Source organism: Nasonia vitripennis, chromosome 4 (genome assembly GCF_009193385.2).
Source record: "Nasonia vitripennis strain AsymCx chromosome 4, Nvit_psr_1.1, whole genome shotgun sequence".
Lineage (NCBI taxonomy): Eukaryota > Metazoa > Arthropoda > Insecta > Hymenoptera > Pteromalidae > Nasonia > Nasonia vitripennis.
Genome location: NC_045760.1, coordinates 20,628,251 through 20,646,508, shown reverse-complemented (window position 1 = coordinate 20,646,508; position 18,258 = coordinate 20,628,251). Strand labels below are relative to the sequence as shown.

Genomic DNA, 18,258 nt, shown 5'->3' with positions numbered 1-18,258 from the left:
GAATAATGCAGTATTTGGCAAAACTATGGAAAACGTGAGAAAGCGAGTTGACCTGAAAATAGTTACCAAATGGGACGGCCGGTACGGTGCTGAAGCTCTTATTAGTCAACCTAATTTTCACAGTCGCAGCATACTAGATGAAAATTTGTCAATTATAGAACTGACTAAAACTGATGTTAATATGGATAAACCTATTTATGTTGGACTCTGTGTATCTCTCTTGATTTATCAAAAACGTTAGTATATAGCTTTCACTATGATTATATGAAAAAGCAGTTCGGCGATTATTGTAAGCTGCTGTATACAGACACGGATAGTTTAATATACGAATTACGTAATATAGATATATATGAAGTTATGAAGCGGGATATTGAATATTTTGACATTTCGGACTATTCGGAGAACAATACCTTTGGAATGCCACTGGCAAACAAGAAAGTAGTTGGCTTAATGAAAGATGAGTGCAACGGACGCATAATGACTGAATTTGTTGGTTTGCGCAGTAAAATGTACAATATTCCAGTGGAAGGTCAGGACAAGGTGAAAAAAGTAAAAGGCGTGAAAACTGCTGTAGTACAAAATTCAATAACTTTTGACTATTACATACAGTGTTTACATGTCTGAACATGTCTACACAGTCTCGTGAACAATGCATCATTCGTTCTCACACGCATAATGTATTTAGTGAAAAACCAGTAAAATTAGCTTTAAGCCCACACGATGATGAAAGGTACTTGCTACGAGGTGAAACTGATACTTTACCTTGGGCCATAAGATTATGCAGACATATTAAGAATAAATTGTATATAATGTTAGAATAAAAAGACAATTTGTAAACATTTATTTATAAATCTGATTTATTTATCCAACTATTGTGCGTATTATCGAACCCTAACCATTTTACATAAAGCTTATTTCCTCGTTTTTTAAATAATTTCTCTATAAGATAAACATCTTGATACTTGGCTTTAAGCAATTCCTGTTCGTAAAAACCACCAGCGATGGGTTGATCTTGATAGTCCTTCAGCTTGTACGTTGGCACTGGATACGTTGGCACAACTTGACTAATGGTGAAAATCTCTGTCGACCAGTTGGGTGTATAACCCTTCTCAAATACTTGCTTCATTTTGCTCACTCGCACCTTATCTCCAACCTTAAATTTGGCTTTTTTCTGCTTTCTTGGCGAGAGAAACGTTGAAGGACTTGAGTTTTATTCTCTCTGCTGACATCTTTAGGTTTCATACCGATAGTGCGGTGCTTGCTGTTATTGTACTCCGTCAGTAAATCAGGTAAGATATCGAGCCATTTATAATTAGCCTGTAAACTAAATTGCATCCACATCTTGTTCTTGAGTGTGCGATTGAAGCGCTCCTCACAGATTGAAGCTTTGAGATTGCTATATGTCGAGTAGATATTAATGCCGTACTATTTCATAAGGCTTTCAAACGAGGAGTTCTTCTTTGCCTCGATCGGTATGCAAGTTCTTTTACTACGACCCTGTTGCAGAATAGACTTCATTGCTGCTGCAACTTCCTTGCTAGTTTTCTGCTTCAAAGGAACAGCCCAAGCGTACTTTGAGAAGACATCGATAACCGTCAGCAGGTACTTGTAGCCTTTGTTCTCTTGTGCATAAGGCTGCATCTCCACCAGATCAGCTTGCCAGGTCTCGCCCAAGCTACGCATTATAAACCGTCGACGCTGATAATTACGCCGAGCTGGTTTATGAAGTTCCTCCTACTAGTCTCGCCTTTTGATGTGTCATTATTATTCTGAGAATGTTTAAGCAGAATCTCATACAATTCACTTATAGCTAAATCTATTTTTCTCAGTTTTTCAGCATTCTCATCCTTTGCGATTTGTACAGCTAATTCCACAGCATCAATCGATTGTTGCAGATCACTTGTAATCTCGTGAACGCTGCGTATTTCCGAATTAATTGATCGCTGAAGGACTGCTAAATTCACTGCATTGTTCAGCTCTAGGAGTTCTGATACGTTACACAATTTTCTGCTTCCAATGTCGAAGTGTCCGTCGGCAGTTAGTTTATAGCCAACACCAGGGGGACCACGACGACCTTTAGAGCGATTCGACTGACGTCCAAACACATCGACGCTCATCTTGCTACTGACTTCAACGTGCTTGCGACTACGGTTAATATATAATTTTAGCTTCTCGCAACTCTTCGACGATGGAATGGATTTCATTCAGATGACTATTATTTCCAGCTAATCGTTCAGCCATGAGCAAGCGTAGACGATCAACTAGTTCGTTGGGATCATCCCAGTATATGTAGTCCATGAGAGTTTCTTTTCTTGCAACTTTATATCATGGTAGAAGCCCACCACCGGTCTTGCTTTGCACTTTGAAAAGTGGAGCAATGATATTATTATATTTCTTACTGTTCTGTTGACGTATAGGCTGGTTGTAACTGTAATATTTTCTGTGTGCGTTTGTAGCTTCGAGAATATTTTTATAATTTTGCAAATCATCTGGCTTAATCAACGCTTCATCTGGATGTAGTCTAAAAATCAGCTCTTGCAGTCCTTCAGTTTTTGGATATTGTTTATTCAAAACAATTATATTATTTCTGGTGATTTCTATAGGCGAATCACCAATCTTGAGTATTTGACCCTCTTGACGAATTGCAACCACGTGATCGAGATATCGTTGGCGATTTTGCATCAACGCTAACAGATACTTATTGTTCATTTCCGTGTCTTTCTCATGACAATTTTCTTTTAACGATAGCAAATGCTTGTTCTTTATTTTACTGTCTTTCTCAATCTTCTCGTCCTCACTATTCTCTTGAGCACTTTCAAGTGAATTATCAGCTGTTTCATTCAGTAGCGTATCATCCTCATTATCTTCTTCATCATTAACATCATCGTCGAAACTTTTTTCTTTTTTTAACTCTTGTTTAATATCTGGCTTAACCTCTTCTTTCACTCTCACCAGTTTCTCTAGTGGATCTACTATGGGTTTAAAAGTCTCGCCCAGAGCTTTTTCCATGCTAGCTTTACCTTGCTTCAATAATCTATGTTTGCGTCTAATTGCTTCTCTAGCTTTGGTAATTTGCTGAAGAACTGCCTTTTCACGTCGAAAGTCTGCCATGTTGACTCTTTGACGAATCACAGTCTACTGCAACTACTCACACCTGCTATACGTTATATATTTGTGGCGAAGTAATCAAAACCTTTTCTATATCGTCCATCATTGATGGGTCGCTCTTTGTCGATAAAAAGAAATCCATGTTTACCCTCTTCCCAGCATGCTGAGCATAAAGCTTTGAAGTTTGTATATGTCCTATCTGGATTCACATGATCATTGTATGTGTTTGAGATTTACATCATCTAGATGAAAAACTACTAGCACATTTACGTTATCGCGCACCAAATGTTTCGGAATGTGAGCGTATGACTGACAGAGATAGTGTTGCGAGAGGACAAGGTGTTTTTCTCCTCTTATGTCGTTTGCAAAACTAATTTTAAACGACTGTTTAGGTGTAAAATAATATAAAATTTATTCACAAGAAAGATATAACTTTGGTGTAAATGATGTAGTATAGAATAAGTGTTGACGTGTATACGTATTGAGTGTGTGGATGTATGACTCACGGAGCCAGCTAATGCGTCTGTACTCCGCGACTGTCTAGTCAGATCTCCTGGTCCTCTACTCGCGATCGGTAGTCCGCCCATCGCTAAATTTTGAAGTATCCGGAAGGGGTAGTTTAGGGTACGCCTAGTGGAAATTTGAAGGAGCTGATTGGCTGAGAAAATTTGGAAATGAGGGTGTTGATTGGGTAGAAGAAATTTTGTCGCGTTTGCGTTTTGTCGAGAAAAAAGTGCGCATCTTGAGCACACGTGTGAAGGGCTGCGAGCCGATCGCGGACCCGTTGACCGATGCAAAAAATCTGCAGATGCTCGAGAGCCGCGTAGGGACTGTCGATTCTGTCGGATTAGTGAAAAATATGACTATATAAAAACTGTGCGCGTCTGAGTGCATTGTCTTGGTCACGTAGGACGCGTGGGTTGTTGATTCATAGAGAAATGTGTGTGTTGTGTGTTTTGTAGTTCTTTGTATGTAATTATGTGTATAGATTTACAGTAAATTGCGTTGCGACGCAACAGATAGAAACAGTCTACGTTTTTGTGTCTTCCCATGCAAAAGAAAGCCCTGACGTTGTCTTGTCTCTCACAGGCGACGTCATCGAAAACCATGATTGAATTAGGGAGTACGTCGTCAGGTGACACAACTGTATCATGTTCACTGTAGGGGAAGTACTATATACCAGGTAGAGGTCACAAAAGCTGCTCGAGAAATTTGTACTTGGGCTGTTTCAGCGACTTTGAATAGATGTACACGTTCTCAAACTTGAGTCGATGTTGGTTTGTTTTTTCAAGCCGCTTACACCGTGGCGCAGACTCACAGCCAAGTATAAGTCTGAAAATCTCTGGTTGGAACGCAATTATCACGGATTATCATGTAGTTCGGGAGATCTGGCCTACGAGGAGCTGGAAAATGTCTTGAAAACTGTTCTACATGACGCGAGTGTTGTATATGTAAAAGGAGCCGAGATGAAGCTGTGGCTCGAGAAGTTCAATTTTCGCGTAGTTGAAATGGGTGAAATGGGCTTTCCCTCGTTGCAGAGGCTGAAATATGATATTTTGGAGCCACTGTGCCCACACCATTAGTTAGCATTTAAGGCAAACTGCGCCCACAGAAATGTATTGTTGCTGAAAAAGTTTTATCACGACAATACGCCATCTTTTGAGAGATCTCTCAGAGAATTTTATCGCACAGAGCACCTGCCATTTATGACTCCGAGGGATATTGCATATTTACCACGAGAATTCCTCATAACATTTGCCGCCAATAGCATCGAGCTAGCTTGGGATAAGCTGCCAGAGCACCTAAAGCAGGACTCAGAGATTTTGGAGTGTCTACGCTGTCGAGAGCACAATTCCATTGAGAGTGGATTTCCACCTTTAAAAAGAGATTGTGTGCAGTGTAAACCGAATGTTCAAAATAAATAGCAACATGAAGAAGGAGGTGCATTTTCAAGAAAATCCAACAGTTCATATATGTACATGGGTGTATGCATATAAAAAGGCACGTCGTGGAGAGTGGGATCAAGCAGGCCGAGATCGAGAGCGTTTCAAATTAAGGATTGAAAGAACGGAAGAAAATTATTGTGCCAGTACTTATAAAAAAACTTGAGATGTTGTCTATAAAATAAATGTATTTATTTTAATTGTGACTACTATTTTATAAACCTTTACCTAATCCTTTTACATGCTGTAAAATAAGTCAAAGAAAAATATATAAATATAGAGAGCGTATTATACTTCTTGAATCATTTACGTTTTATATACAATAGTATATTACGATACAAGTAGCATAAATAGTCCATTACACGGTGAAATGATGGACTATTTATACCACGGATAGGCGTGATAGCGAATTTATGCCACCCAGTGCTATAAAAGATTTTAAACAATTAAAAAACCAAAATTTAAAAATTTGAAGTTAAACTTAAAATTAAAAAAATCATAATTTAAATTTAAATAGCATAAGTATAATTAAAAATAATTTCAATTAAAATTAAAAATTTCAACGATGCTGCTTGTAGTGATCGCGAACAAAGACGCCATAATGATACAGTGGATTAGCTGTCAGATATAACTATCGCTGAATTCAATTCAACTCTTCTGCCCGCGCGATAGCTCCTCGAAAGGCACTCGATCACGCCCGCGCGTGGTCTGTCTGCCAATATAATCTCGCTCTCGAAATAGAAAAGTCGCTCTAATCTTTATAAGCGAGCGACACCTTCCACCGCAATCTTCAAAAATAATTGAGGGTGTATGTCTGATTCATACTATGTGAAATGTACGCACGAATTTTCTGAGTATACGCAATCCGACACCCCCGACTGATGTCTGCGCATCGCGATAAACATGTACATAGCTGTATTTAATATAAGCAATAATGCATCATCTTAAAAAATAAGCGTGAAACTAGAAACCCTTTGATATTAGCCGCTGCGATACAAAGTCATCGAGCTAATTCATAGCGCGCATAAAGAAAAAATAACAGGTGTAATGTGATCCGCGAGTCGACGAAAAGATGCGACGAGTTGCACGTCGGCTGGTGACGTCAGCCTGACTAGAATATTCCACGAATTGACTCGACCTTGAGCGCGGACTCCTGGAGCACCGGAGTTTACCGCCCTGAGCCCCAACGAGCCTCCCTGGTACCCTGCAGTGACCTTCTTTATCGATCTCACCTGCACAGGGGGCGGCAGGCCTAGCGATGACGTCAAAAGCTTCTAGAACATTCCATGAGGGCGGGGCCTATTCTCACCTGCACAGGTGTGTTGAGGGTGGCGTGGTGGGGGGCGCCCGTATCCGCGTTGTTTATCAACTTATTTTCGACCGAGCGACTGAATATATGATATTTTTGACTTATTTATTAATATGTGCAATGAGATAGTTATACACAATGTAATTTTTGGAATTTTCGACCAAAATAAATCTATTATTATACACTGCACGGACAACTATACTCCTCGTATAGTTTTCAGAAAGCGTATAATGCAGCAAAATATACATCGAGCCACTCTTGTTACCTACCCGCGGGGTCTAATATATTTACCCCTATATATAGGAAAATCCAGTCAATTTAAATTAATGTATGATAATTGTTTTCATTAGCGCGCGAGGGAGCGCGCCGGCTCGTATAAATTCTCCGGGAAGACTTCTTTTGTAATTTCCTAAATAAACTAGATTTTCGCCTTCCTCGCGCTCCTCTCTTGCCCATTTGAAACACGGAACTGCGCGCCCGCGCCAGCGTTCGCTCCTTTCGTTTTATACATAATAAAATACTCGCCTTGCGCACTCTCGGCGCTCCATTATGCGTAGCTGCTCAAAAGATTATGGAGCTTTTGTTCGTCATTTACTCGAAAGTATTAACGTGTATAATCACTCCCGGCCGTTTTCCGATACATTAACTCGCGGCGGCTTCGCATTCTCGATAATACAAGAGTCCGCGCAATTATTCTTTCAGTCGAACGAAAACGTACTGGCGAATTTTTCCTCTAATCCTTATCCCCCCGGTATACAGCTATACTAGACACGCGCGCCACTCGCAATTTAATATTCCCGAGCTCTTCGCGGCATAGAGGCGAAAATCGCCTTGATAAAATTTGCTTGATACACGCCGCGGCGGGTCGGCAGAGAGCGAGAAAGGAAGAGACTCCCCCTTTTGATTCGCGGCGCGCATACGCTCTCGCGAGCGCGAGAGTAGGTGCAAAAGGCTTCGGCCGCCTTTGAAAGGCACGGCATCGCGCGATGTATAATAGAGCGCTGAGCGGCGGCGGATTTCGCTCCAATAATAATCGCGCGCGCGATATCTCTCCGGCTCCTAATGGAAGAGATATGCAAATGCACGCGCGTGGAATGTTAATTTCGTTAACGACACACACGTGCCCTCCGCGCACGAGTTTCCGGAAGTCTTTCGAGGCGCGACGCGCGACGATGATGACGGCAGCGCGCCAAGCCGCAGTCGGCCGGGAGCGAGTTTTTTTTCCATTTCAACGAATCATATAGTTATAAACGTTATCCGTTTTCCGTTTGCGTCAGTGTAGTCCATGGACGTGCCGTAATTAATTATCTTTAAAGTGTAATGACTTTTTTATTGCCGTCTGATCGGCAGTCGTAAGCTGTAAAATGAATTTCCTTCGAAAATATTATATATAAATAGTGTTACGCTAGCATATTTTGGATATAGTGTCAGTCGCTCCTGGAATCACAACTATTCCACGTAGGTAAATATTCAATTTTTTCGTTATATCGGAGAAGCGGAGACGATTTTTCAATCGCGCGCACTGCATCAGGAATAAAAGTAGCCTGCAAAATCACGCCCGCATCGAAGCGACTAATTGGCAGCAATGCGCAAGTCGTTCTGGTTGAACCATTTTTTCAAACGTATCAAATGACTCGCCGAACTGCCGATGTCTGCGCGCGAGTAAATACCGACACCTAATCCGCGATTTTTCCCCGACCTCCGGCGCATCCCTCGCAATTGTAGGAACCGTATGTATAGGTATGAACCAGGCACACGGGAGATTTTTCGTGCGAGTAATTACGACACGGGGAATGAGGAAATAAAGCGGGCCTTTTGATACCGCGATCCGCGTCCGTCGAGTTTTCGTACTCTGCATGCGCGCGCGTGCGACCGCTGCGGATATCGCGTTTCGATGCCGGATAAGCACGCATCCTAGCTCTCTCTCTCTCTCTCTCTCTCTCTCTCTCTCTCTCTCTCTCTCTCTCTCTCTCTCTCTCTCTCTCTCTCTCTCTGTGCGTGTCTATGCGTGGGCAGCGTCACTTGACCTCGAATTTCGCGGCAAGCGGAAAATCCCGGGAAATCCGATCCCCCGCCTCGCTCCGGCAGAAACAATCGCGAATCCGCTAATCTGATATTCGCTTTCACGAGCATTCGTCGCCTTTTTGCTTTCATTATTTTAAATGAGGATAAAGTGGATCGCGTCTTTCGGGTATATTGTGCGCTCGGAACGAAGTGTTTGCTTTGTAAACTGCTGATGATGCAATTTATTTTTTATACTGAATTATATCATACTGGATAATCTCGACTCGAAACTGTTTTAGGGGCCGTGCAGTAGGGTGCATGCAGATGGTGATTAACTGAACCTCTGGTACTCGATCCTTTTTTTGGAGAGAAGTTCAAAATGTACCAGCTGTAATGTCTCTATTACAGCTTTTTATCGACACTTTATGATAAGTGTATAAGACAAAAACTTTAATAAAATACTAAAGGCCAACCATTCTTCAGAAGTGTATTAATATGAATTGTAATGGCTCAATTACTACGCGATTCTACGCGAAAGCACGACGAATATTAAAAATGTAACCTCGCGAAATAAAGAGCACATTGCCATTGTGGCAAATCGATTCGCACGGGAATCATTAGCCCCTGGAAAAACACGCCTTCGTCCGTCGTTTTTACAGGCCGTCAGCCGGAGCTCCTTTGTTCGCGGCGATCCTCTCTCGCTCTCGTGTGTCTCGTCCATGCATCCCCGGCTCTCTTCCTCCTTCGCCCCCCTCCCCCCTCTCCCGCGTCCAAGAGCCGTCCAAGGAATGTATACGAGCTTATACATACATACATACACAGCCGTAGGTGGTCGCTTCAAGGAGGGTCGATCGGCTGCTCGTGCGTCTGTAATCTTCTTGAGCGCGGGGGCATTTTTCCACCTCTTGGCTCCATGAATTTCTATGTTCCACTTCCGTCTCCTGCAGGCGACTCCTCCCTTTCGTCACGTTTGCCCGACGTGGCATTCCCAGCATTGTCTCGGCCTCCCGCCTCCTTTTGTCCCTCTCTTTTTCGCGCGCGCGCCTTTTTTCACCTAACTCTCCTCCTTTTCTTTCCTCTTCTTTTTTCGGAAAAGCAGCTCCGCTATTTTCAGCCTCGCTCCGGCTTCTTCTTTTGCCGCTTCCGCTTCGTCGTCCTTTTGCGAGGGGAAGGCCAGTGAGCTTTACTTTATTTTCCGTTTTCCGCGGCTCGCTGCTATTCTTCCTTTACCTGCGGAGGATCGTCCCCGGCGCTATGTCTGCGGTAAATACCGTGTCGGCTGCGTCGCTCTTATCTTCTTTTTGCTATCTTATGCGCGGAAGAGGAAGAGAGAGCTTTGCGAGCCGCAGCGAAAAAAAGACATTTTTCGGAGAGCACGGCCCTTGTAACTTCGCTTGCTCTTCGCTGAAACAGAGGTACGAAATGTTTTGGAATTTGTTCGTGCGACCTGCTCCCACACGGTATTTTCGGTATTTTCACAATACGAAAGCAACAGACTTTCGATCCACTAATGCATTGTTTTTCGTGCGTAGCTCGCAATATAATTATTTGTTTGAAATACATAAGTGAAAATTATAATTCCGATGGCTGAATGAAACCGATCAGGTCGAATACTTTCGATCAGCATATTTCGCAACTACGAATCGAAACAATAAATGTTCTCGTAACGCGCTTAGTATGTCATATATTTGACAAAAATGTTTATGTAACTGCTTTCTGTCAAAACAGTTTATACATGTGCGCTTATTTGTATACTCATCCTAGCATAACAGCGACGATTACGGCAATGTTTGCGCTCGCTGAAAGGAATTTGCCGAACACCGTTGAGAAATATTAAAATGTTTATTTAGAACCCACGTAATATTTACGTGAGGGTTTGAAACGCTCGATAAGACACTGTTTATAACTGCGCTCTCGAGAAGATTCCAGTTCTCTTAATGTCGCTGTCGCTGTGAACACCGCCGAACGTACAGAAATTCTTCTTCGAGCTGTTTTTTATGAAATGTGACGATGCGATTGTGAAGTTTTATGACTTGCATAAAAACGATTTACGTATAAGGCCTAAACGATAAAAATATTTTACACTAGATACAAAATGAGTAAGCTATGGAGTCTCTTGAATTTGCTGGTCGTCTGGGCGTCAGCGGCGCTGGCTTTCGATCGGGTGGACACTTTGCAAGCAGTCGGCGTGGTAATTATCACTTCTACTTGAGTATTTTGCGCAAATTTTCGATGCACTTGTTGAATGATCACCGATGAATAAAGAGTCAACTTTGTTCGTCGTAGGCTTTCCGACATGGCGACAGAATACCACAGCCGTATCCAATAGGTTTCTACCCAACTGATCCTCACAAAAATCGGACGTTTGCACCCATAGGATCCTCCGGTTTGACGAACGTAAGTCTGCTTAACATTTCTTCGCGGCTCGATATCAACCTTGTGGTGTCTCTGCCTTCAGCGAGGAAAACGGAGAGAATACAGGATCGGAACTACTCTGCGGAGTCGTTACAACGGATTTTTAGACGAGAACTACATAGGATCAGACGTGGCCGCTCTCAGCACCGACAATGAACGTACCCGCATGAGTCTGCAGCTTGTTTTGGCGGGACTTTATCCACCAAAAGACCAGCAAGTATGGAGCGATGACGTGAAGTGGCAACCCATTCCCGTGGATAATTTGATTTCGGATTTGGCGAGCTTCACTTGGGCGGAAAAATGTCCTACGTAAGGCGAATTTGTTTTACGCGATGCAGAATGCCATTACGTGTTTACCGTGTAATACTTGTAGACGAGCGAAGATCTATAAAGAGTTGTTGGAGTCCGAGGATTACAAGAAGGATTTTGGTCGTTTCAAAGAAGTCATGGATAAACTGTCAACTCTGACAGGTAGGAACTTGCAAACCGCAGAAGAAGTCTACCATCTGTTTCACACACTGACAGCCGAGACAGCGATGGGTCTGACTCTTCCCGAATGGACCAAGGAGTATTACCCGCATGGGCCCATCATCAACATAACACTGTTCCAGTACCTGACGGATAACTACAACACTCCCTTGAAGCGATTGAACGGAGGTAAATCGCTACTTTTAAATTATTATCATCTGTATGATGATCGAGAGGTACTTAGGATGAATGGTAATGGTACTTAGGACTCTTCCTTCGAAAGATGCTCAATGATCTGGGCGTGAACAAGGATGGCAAGGTCGAAAAGAAGGCGAAGATCAATTTGTACAGCGGACACGAGAACAACATTGGAGCATTGCTGTATGCTTTGAAAGTGTGGAAGAACGTCATTCCGGCATATTCCAGCGCTGTGATTCTCGAGCTTCACAAGAAGGGATCTCAGTACTTCATCAAGGTAAATAGATCATTGTTCTCGTCCTTTCTCGTGGCGTTGAAGACAGCGAGCTTTTTTACATTAAACACGTTCCGCCCTTCTGCAGGTTGTGTACTACAAAGGAATTCCCGAGGAGTTCGAGGACCAAACGATACCCGGCTGCTCGGAGTACTGCCCACTCGAAGATTTCCTTCGCATCGTGAAGGACGTCTTGCCCGATGACATAATGGACGCGTGCTTTGGACCACCCGAAGACAGCCAGCTTATACCGAAGTCACTCAATCCAGTCGTATGGATCTACGAAAAAATAAGATCTTGGTTTTACCTGTAATATACTATAATAGAAAAAAACTGGTTAGTGAAAAATATTGTAAATATAGATGTAACCCAACGAGGCTAATAAAATTTTGATAAAGTTAAGTTAACCCTGATGGTAGGTCGTAAAAACGCTAACACATCTGTTGACGTCAGTCTCTTGGGAAGAAAACCGTGCATCCTTCCGGTGAAAATTAAGCCCATCATAAGCAGAGTGCGAGGCAGAGTTTAAGTCAACTTTGAAGGGCCTTATCCCTGCTCCAGGTGCCTATTGCCGCGGATCGCAAAATCTATAATGCCTTAGGTTAGGAAATATGGGTCGCTCGTTTTGTTTGAGGTCAGGGGTATTCAATTGACCTAATAGAGAAAGATTTTAGACTTTTCTATATAGAAGCTTCATTATATAAATTTGAGTTCCAAGAAAGACAGAGCTTTAAATGTAATGCAAAGATTAGGAAAATGTTAGGTTAGTCGATAAGCTGCCATACCTAACATGATGATGATCCATCAATGACATTTCTCTCAATGATGTGGAACCATTTATATACACCAATTACCTAAAGCACCCGCGAGAGATCTCGAATAAGTTAGCTATATTGTTAGAGTTAGGCAATTGGCGTTCGTTCTTATTGATGGGGACGACTTGCATTATCCCAAAGCTTGATTATAGGTTTTCACTATCTTTAAAACTTGTCGATTCTAAAAAGACGATAGCCGTGCCTCAAGAAAACGACAGAGATCCAAATCATTCGGGATTATCAAACTTCTTGCCTTCTCATATTTATTACGGGCGGCACCTAAGAAAGGAAATGGGCAAGATAGAAAGGGGCAGAATTTTCATGTTTCTCAAAATTTCTCACTCAAGTAAACGTCAAACGGAAAAGTGAGATAACGAAAGAAGAGAAATTGAGTTCCGGAGCACGTGGTAGTGAGCACACTCCGAGAACTTTTAGATACGAAAGAAAAAAAAGAATGAGGGGGGATTACAATAATTCAAATACAAATAACACGATCTCATTAATGGATTCCGATGATTGAATTATAGACTATTCAAATTCCATTATGTAAATTAAGTTAATTAATCAAGTGGGGCGGTAGCGCCACGAAGGCGACTTTGAGAAGCAGACGAAGCCGCGGCCCCCATGCCACTATTTACTTCTATATTGGTGTTCGGATTTTCCATTATACAAAAAAAAAATACTTATTATTACTGTTGGTAAGGTTTTTTGGCTTATTCGAATGTTTTCTGAGCTAAACTATGATTTATAACAAAAATATTAGTGAAAATGCTGCTTATTTTTATAATATGCGAGTGTATAATTCACAAATGCTAAAATCACGTTTTTCTTCTTCAGCCCGAAATGTGTTAGGACCGTGAAGTTGGCCACACAGCTATATACAGATGGGAATTGCTTTCTCAAGAAAATATAATAATATATTACGATATTTGGAATTAAGAGGTTGCCGGCGCATAATCTGCGTTCCGGAGCAGTAACAGTAACTAGCTTGCTAGGGTAGCCGATGACAAGGTTCAAGTTGTTTTCGGTGTCTTGGTATAAAAATCATTCAAGTACGGTGTCTAGGTGTACAGGGTGGCCGATGACGATGTCTAGGTAGTGCGTCCCATGGTTTTTGGTGTCTAGGTAAATAAATCATACGAGGGCGGAGTCTAAGTGTACAGGGTGGCCGATGACGACATCTAGATAGTTCGCCCCGTGGTTTTTAGTGTCTAGGTGTAAAAATCATTTGAACGCGGTGTCCAGGTGTACAGGGTGGCCGATGACGAGGTCTAGGTGGTGCGCTCCGTGCTTTTTGGTGTCTAGGTGTAGAAATAATTCGAGGGTGGTGTATATCAGAACAATCAGTGATTTCATGTTAGTGATAAGAATGTTACAAAAAATCTGTGGTCGAAAAGTGCTAAAGATGCTTATATTTTATTTTTACGACGTTGAATATAAAATAATCAAAAAATTTACTAAAAAGGATTGAAATCTCTAAAAAAAATTAACTTATAAAAAGTAAAAAGTAAGGCGAGTTTGATATATTCCGCAACGAAATTACAGATAGAAAATAACTGAGGTCAATCAAACAAAGTCAACTTTATTATACTTATTATATTACAACTCTCAAGATAATTACTACGTAACTTGTCATGCCCGTTTTATTGTACTTATGGTGTTTGTATGTCGTTCTAATACATAAAAAGAAAATTTTAGTTGTTCACCAATAAACAAAATGAAACGGGCATGACAAGTTACGTAGTAATTATCTTGAGAGTTGTAATATAATAAATATGTAATGTAATATAATAAGTATAATAAAGTTGACTTTGTTTGATTGATCTCAGTTTTTTTCTATCTGTAATTTCGTTGCGGAAGGTATCAAACTCACCTTACCTTTTACTTTTTAAAAGTTAATTATTTTTTGGAGATTATACTTTCATTTTAGTCCATATGTTTCTTAATTTAATTAAATCACGTGCTTTAACGAAATACACACTGTCGCAAGCACTTACTTAACACGAATGTTTACGTGACTAATCTCTATGACAATTTCATAGTTTCGATATGTGTCACTTTATTTATAATACCTATAATAGCATAGCAGGTGATTATGTCAATGTTTGCACTTTTCAAAAGAAATTCGTTGGAAAATATTAAAACGTTTATCTTGGAATCGCGCAATGTTTATCTAGGGCTAATAGTGATGTCTTATCTTTAAAAAACGTTTGATAAGACACTATTTATAATCCCGATTTTCTCGACATTCGGCTATTCTCGTCTGTGAATATCAAAGGTAGGTAGATTCTTTGCTCATGTCTTTCGCAAAATTTAAAGATTAAATGGAAGACGTGATTTTCATGAAAACTTTTGCTAAGTATGGTATTAAGATTCACATATTATAAAGTCTGAACGATAAAATTTTCATACTAGATACAAAATGAGGCAGCTGCATACTCTGTTGAGTTTCTTGATCATCTGCGCATCATCGGTGCTGGCTTTTGACCGAGATGACACTCTACAAGCCGTCGGCGTGGTAACTATCATTCCCACTTATTTTGCATCGATATTTTATACGCTCACCGAATAATCGCTTACAAAAGATGAAACTTTTTTGTCATAGACCTTCAGACATGGCGACAGAACACCAATGCCCGCCCCGATTGGTTTATACCCAAATGACCCTAACAAAAATCTGAGATTCGGACCCATAGGATCTTCTGGATTGACAAACGTAAGTCTGCTTATTATTTCGTCATGTCCAGATATCAAAATTGGCGATTCATCTTTCTTCAGAAAGGGAAACAAAGAGAATACGCATTTGGAACTGCTCTTCGCAACCGCTACAACGGATTTCTAGACGAGAACTACAAAGGATCCGACGTTACCGCTCTCAGCACTGAAAATGAACACACCCGCATGAGTCTACAGCTGGTTTTGGCAGGACTTTACGCACCAAAGGGCCAGCAATTGTGGAGCGACAACTTGAACTGGCAACCCATTCCCGTGGACAATTTGGTTGCAGAACTCGCGAGCTTCACCTACTCCAGAAGATGTCCGACGTAAGATAAAGGCATACTCGGATTCGCTTCGCATAATGCAGAATACGAATACGCGTTTACCATATAATATTCACAGATGGGGAAAGCTCTACAAGGAATTGTTGGAGTCTGAGGAATGGAAAGAACAATATGCCCGCTTCGAGGGACTCATAGAGGAACTGTCAACTTTGACAGGTAAGAAGTTAAAGAATGCAAGACAAGTCTACCAGTTGTACCACACACTGACAGCTGAGAAGGCGATGGGTCTGAGTCTTCCCGAATGGACCAAAGAGTATTACCCTCAAGGACACATCGTCAACGTGACTCTGTTCCAGTACCTGACTGATAACTTCAACACTCCCTTGAAGCGATTGAACGGAGGTAAATTTCAGTTTTCACAAACTCAAAGATATGGTTATTCATGAATGATAATCTGACTGCTTACCGTTACACCCTATAAAGGACTCTTCCTCCGAAAGATGCTCAATGATCTGGGCGTGAACAAGGATGGCGAGGTCGAAAAGAAGGCGAAGATCAATTTGTACAGCGGACACGAGAACAATATTGCTGCATTGCTGTATACTTTAAACGTGTGGAAGAACGTCATTCCGGCATATTCCAGCGCTGTGATTCTCGAGCTTCACAAGAAGGGATCTCAGTACTTCATCAAGGTAAATAGATCATTGTTCTCGTCCTTTCTCGTGGTGTTGAAGACAGCGAGCTTTTTTACATTAAACACGTTCCGCCCTTCTGCAGGTTGTGTACTACAAAGGAATTCCCGAGGAGTTCGAGGACCAAACGATACCCGGCTGCTCGGAATACTGCCCACTCGAAGATTTCCTTCGCATCGAGAAGGACGTCTTGCCCGATGACATAATGGACGCGTGCTTTGGAACACCTGAAGACAGCCAGCTTGTGCCAAAGTCGAGCAATCCGATCGTTTGGATCTACGAGAAAATAAGATCCTGGTTCCACCTGTAATTTTGAGAAAATTGTACATAGATGTAACTTGGCGAAGCGAATAAATCTCGTACGAGCTGAAACTAGTTCATAAATTTCTACGCACACCCTATGCTAATGGGCTATGCTAATCGTATGGACAGTATCTCGTTACGCGCGGGATAAAAAACCTGTACGTAACAGCGTAGGTCCAGTGCGACAACTATCTTCACTGATGGGTCGGGTTAGACTATGCCAAAGTAGAGGGGACAGGCGCGCGGGAAATTAGTATTAGTAATCGGATAATGCTCTCGTCTAGCGCGCGCGGGCGTCCTAATTGATCAAAGGTCGGAGAGCTATTGCCGTGAGGCAGCTACTCGTTAAATCCGATGCTTAGCACAAGCTGAATTACCCTCCAGCTCCGTCATGCTCTCGGCTAGATGTTTCGGAAATTGAAAGTTAACGTATCAGAGGGGAATCGAGAGTTGAGTTTAAGTGCGTTACGCACTTATGTTTCATGACAAGTGGTGATCAAACGTCTGTATTTTGGATCATCATCCTCCGATTCTTCGTGCTCAGTAGCGTCAGACCGCTCCCCGACAAGCCGCGCTCATCGACATTCTATTTTCAGTGTCGAATTGCAATCGGTACATTATGCCCTCCTTCCAGACAGCGTTGCGAACCGCGAGCGACGACTATAGTAGGAAGCGATGCGGTATCGGATGATGTACGTAATACCATAGCGTCGCATTACGAGTTGAAACGTTGCGGACGTACATCTTACGTGCGAGGCGACGGTTTCCGGTATCACGCATCGCTGTCTGTGCATAGGTGCGCTCAGCTGTAACCCGAAACACGGATGATTTTGGCAGAGCAGTTATAAACTGAGTTGTGTTTATAAAATGATAGGTCGCACAGGTGCGCAAGCTTCGCTCTGTCCCAATGGAAATTCAACCGCGCGCGGCTAAGTTGAAATGGCAGAGCTAAACAATCTAACTAATACGGCCAGCTCGACGATTAATGAAAGCGTCTCTATTCGCAGGCCCGCGGTTATATCCGCGAGCAGTGTGTGCAAGCGCGAAAAAGCCGCGATGGCAGCTTAAAAACCGGAAACGGGCCGTATAATCCCGGACTAAACTCGTCATTTCTTCAGCGGCTCTCGAGCTACACTTAGCCGCATGCAAAATGGCTACCTTTCGTAAGACGTCTCCCCCGAGCTACGACTCCGCCGCTCGTCTATATGTTGCTGCACTCTGCTCCGACACGGCACCGCGCGCATTACACGGCTTTCCCTCGAGGTGCTCGAGCGCGCTGCATATATCGGGCCCGGATTTAATAGGCGCATCGCACTACGAGGCCTCTCGCGCGCATCCTCTTCTCTTGCCTCGGATTGATCTCTCGCGCCGAATTTTAAGCAGCACGGCGACGTCGCGGGGACGACTGTTCACATCGCTACGCATCCGCCTGTGTGTAATTTTAGAGCTGCGCTGCCAGCGGCGCTGCAGAAGGGAAACTTGACTAATATGGCTTGTGTATGGATTACCGCGCGCGCGCCCGATATAATTAGCGGATTTATGAGCGCGCGGCGCGCCACCCGATGCTTCAAACTCGATTAAGCGATTTTAAGCTGCCACGCGTCTACAACAAGGCAGCTTTGTTATGAGTTTGATGAGATCGAGCCAAGTGCAGGCGTGTCGGGGTGGCTCCTCGAGCTATTGCGCGTGTTGCGCTTTGGCTCCGTCTACCTGTTTGCTTCGAATTT

The 18,258-nt window shown here is 42.5% G+C and overlaps 2 protein-coding genes across 8 annotated transcripts in view; both read left to right on the top strand.

Annotated features, from left to right (window-relative positions):
• Positions 1–18,258, top strand: part of LOC100121155 (neuroligin 3) — a 279,197-nt gene that overhangs the window by 195,603 nt on the left and 65,336 nt on the right. The window lies entirely within an intron of this gene.
• Positions 7,475–16,600, top strand: LOC116415684 (venom acid phosphatase Acph-1). 6 transcript variants are annotated; one of them, XM_031929926.2, is made up of 8 exons: positions 7,512–7,822; positions 8,664–10,368; positions 10,453–10,555; positions 10,651–10,761; positions 10,823–11,088; positions 11,153–11,436; positions 11,514–11,722; positions 11,808–12,154. In XM_031929926.2, exons 3-8 carry the CDS (start codon positions 10,460–10,462, stop codon positions 12,030–12,032), a joined length of 1,191 nt encoding a protein of 396 aa, XP_031785786.1. In that variant the 5' UTR covers positions 7,512–7,822; positions 8,664–10,368; positions 10,453–10,459; the 3' UTR covers positions 12,033–12,154. The 6 variants fall into 6 exon arrangements, with proteins under 6 accessions (XP_031785787.1, XP_032455060.1, XP_032455061.1 ...); XM_031929927.2 differs by lacking the exons at positions 8,664–10,368; positions 10,453–10,555; positions 10,651–10,761; ... (2 more) ...; positions 11,514–11,722; positions 11,808–12,154 and adding exons at positions 14,950–15,052; positions 15,140–15,250; positions 15,313–15,578; ... (1 more) ...; positions 16,020–16,228; positions 16,314–16,600 and having other exon boundaries at positions 7,475–7,822; XM_032599169.1 differs by lacking the exon at positions 8,664–10,368 and having other exon boundaries at positions 7,501–7,822.

What these genes read in the sequence shown, in the direction of transcription:
- LOC116415684 (XM_031929927.2), top strand. Translation starts at nt 14,957, where the DNA reads ATGAGGCAGCTGCATACTCTGTTGAGTTTCTTGATCATCTGCGCATCA. An exon ending in TACTCCAGAAGATGTCCGAC is followed by an intron (nt 15,579 to 15,654) that starts GTAAGATAAAGG and finishes TAATATTCACAG; the next exon opens with ATGGGGAAAGCTCTACAAGG. An exon ending in GATCTCAGTACTTCATCAAG is followed by an intron (nt 16,229 to 16,313) that starts GTAAATAGATCA and finishes GCCCTTCTGCAG; the next exon opens with GTTGTGTACTACAAAGGAAT.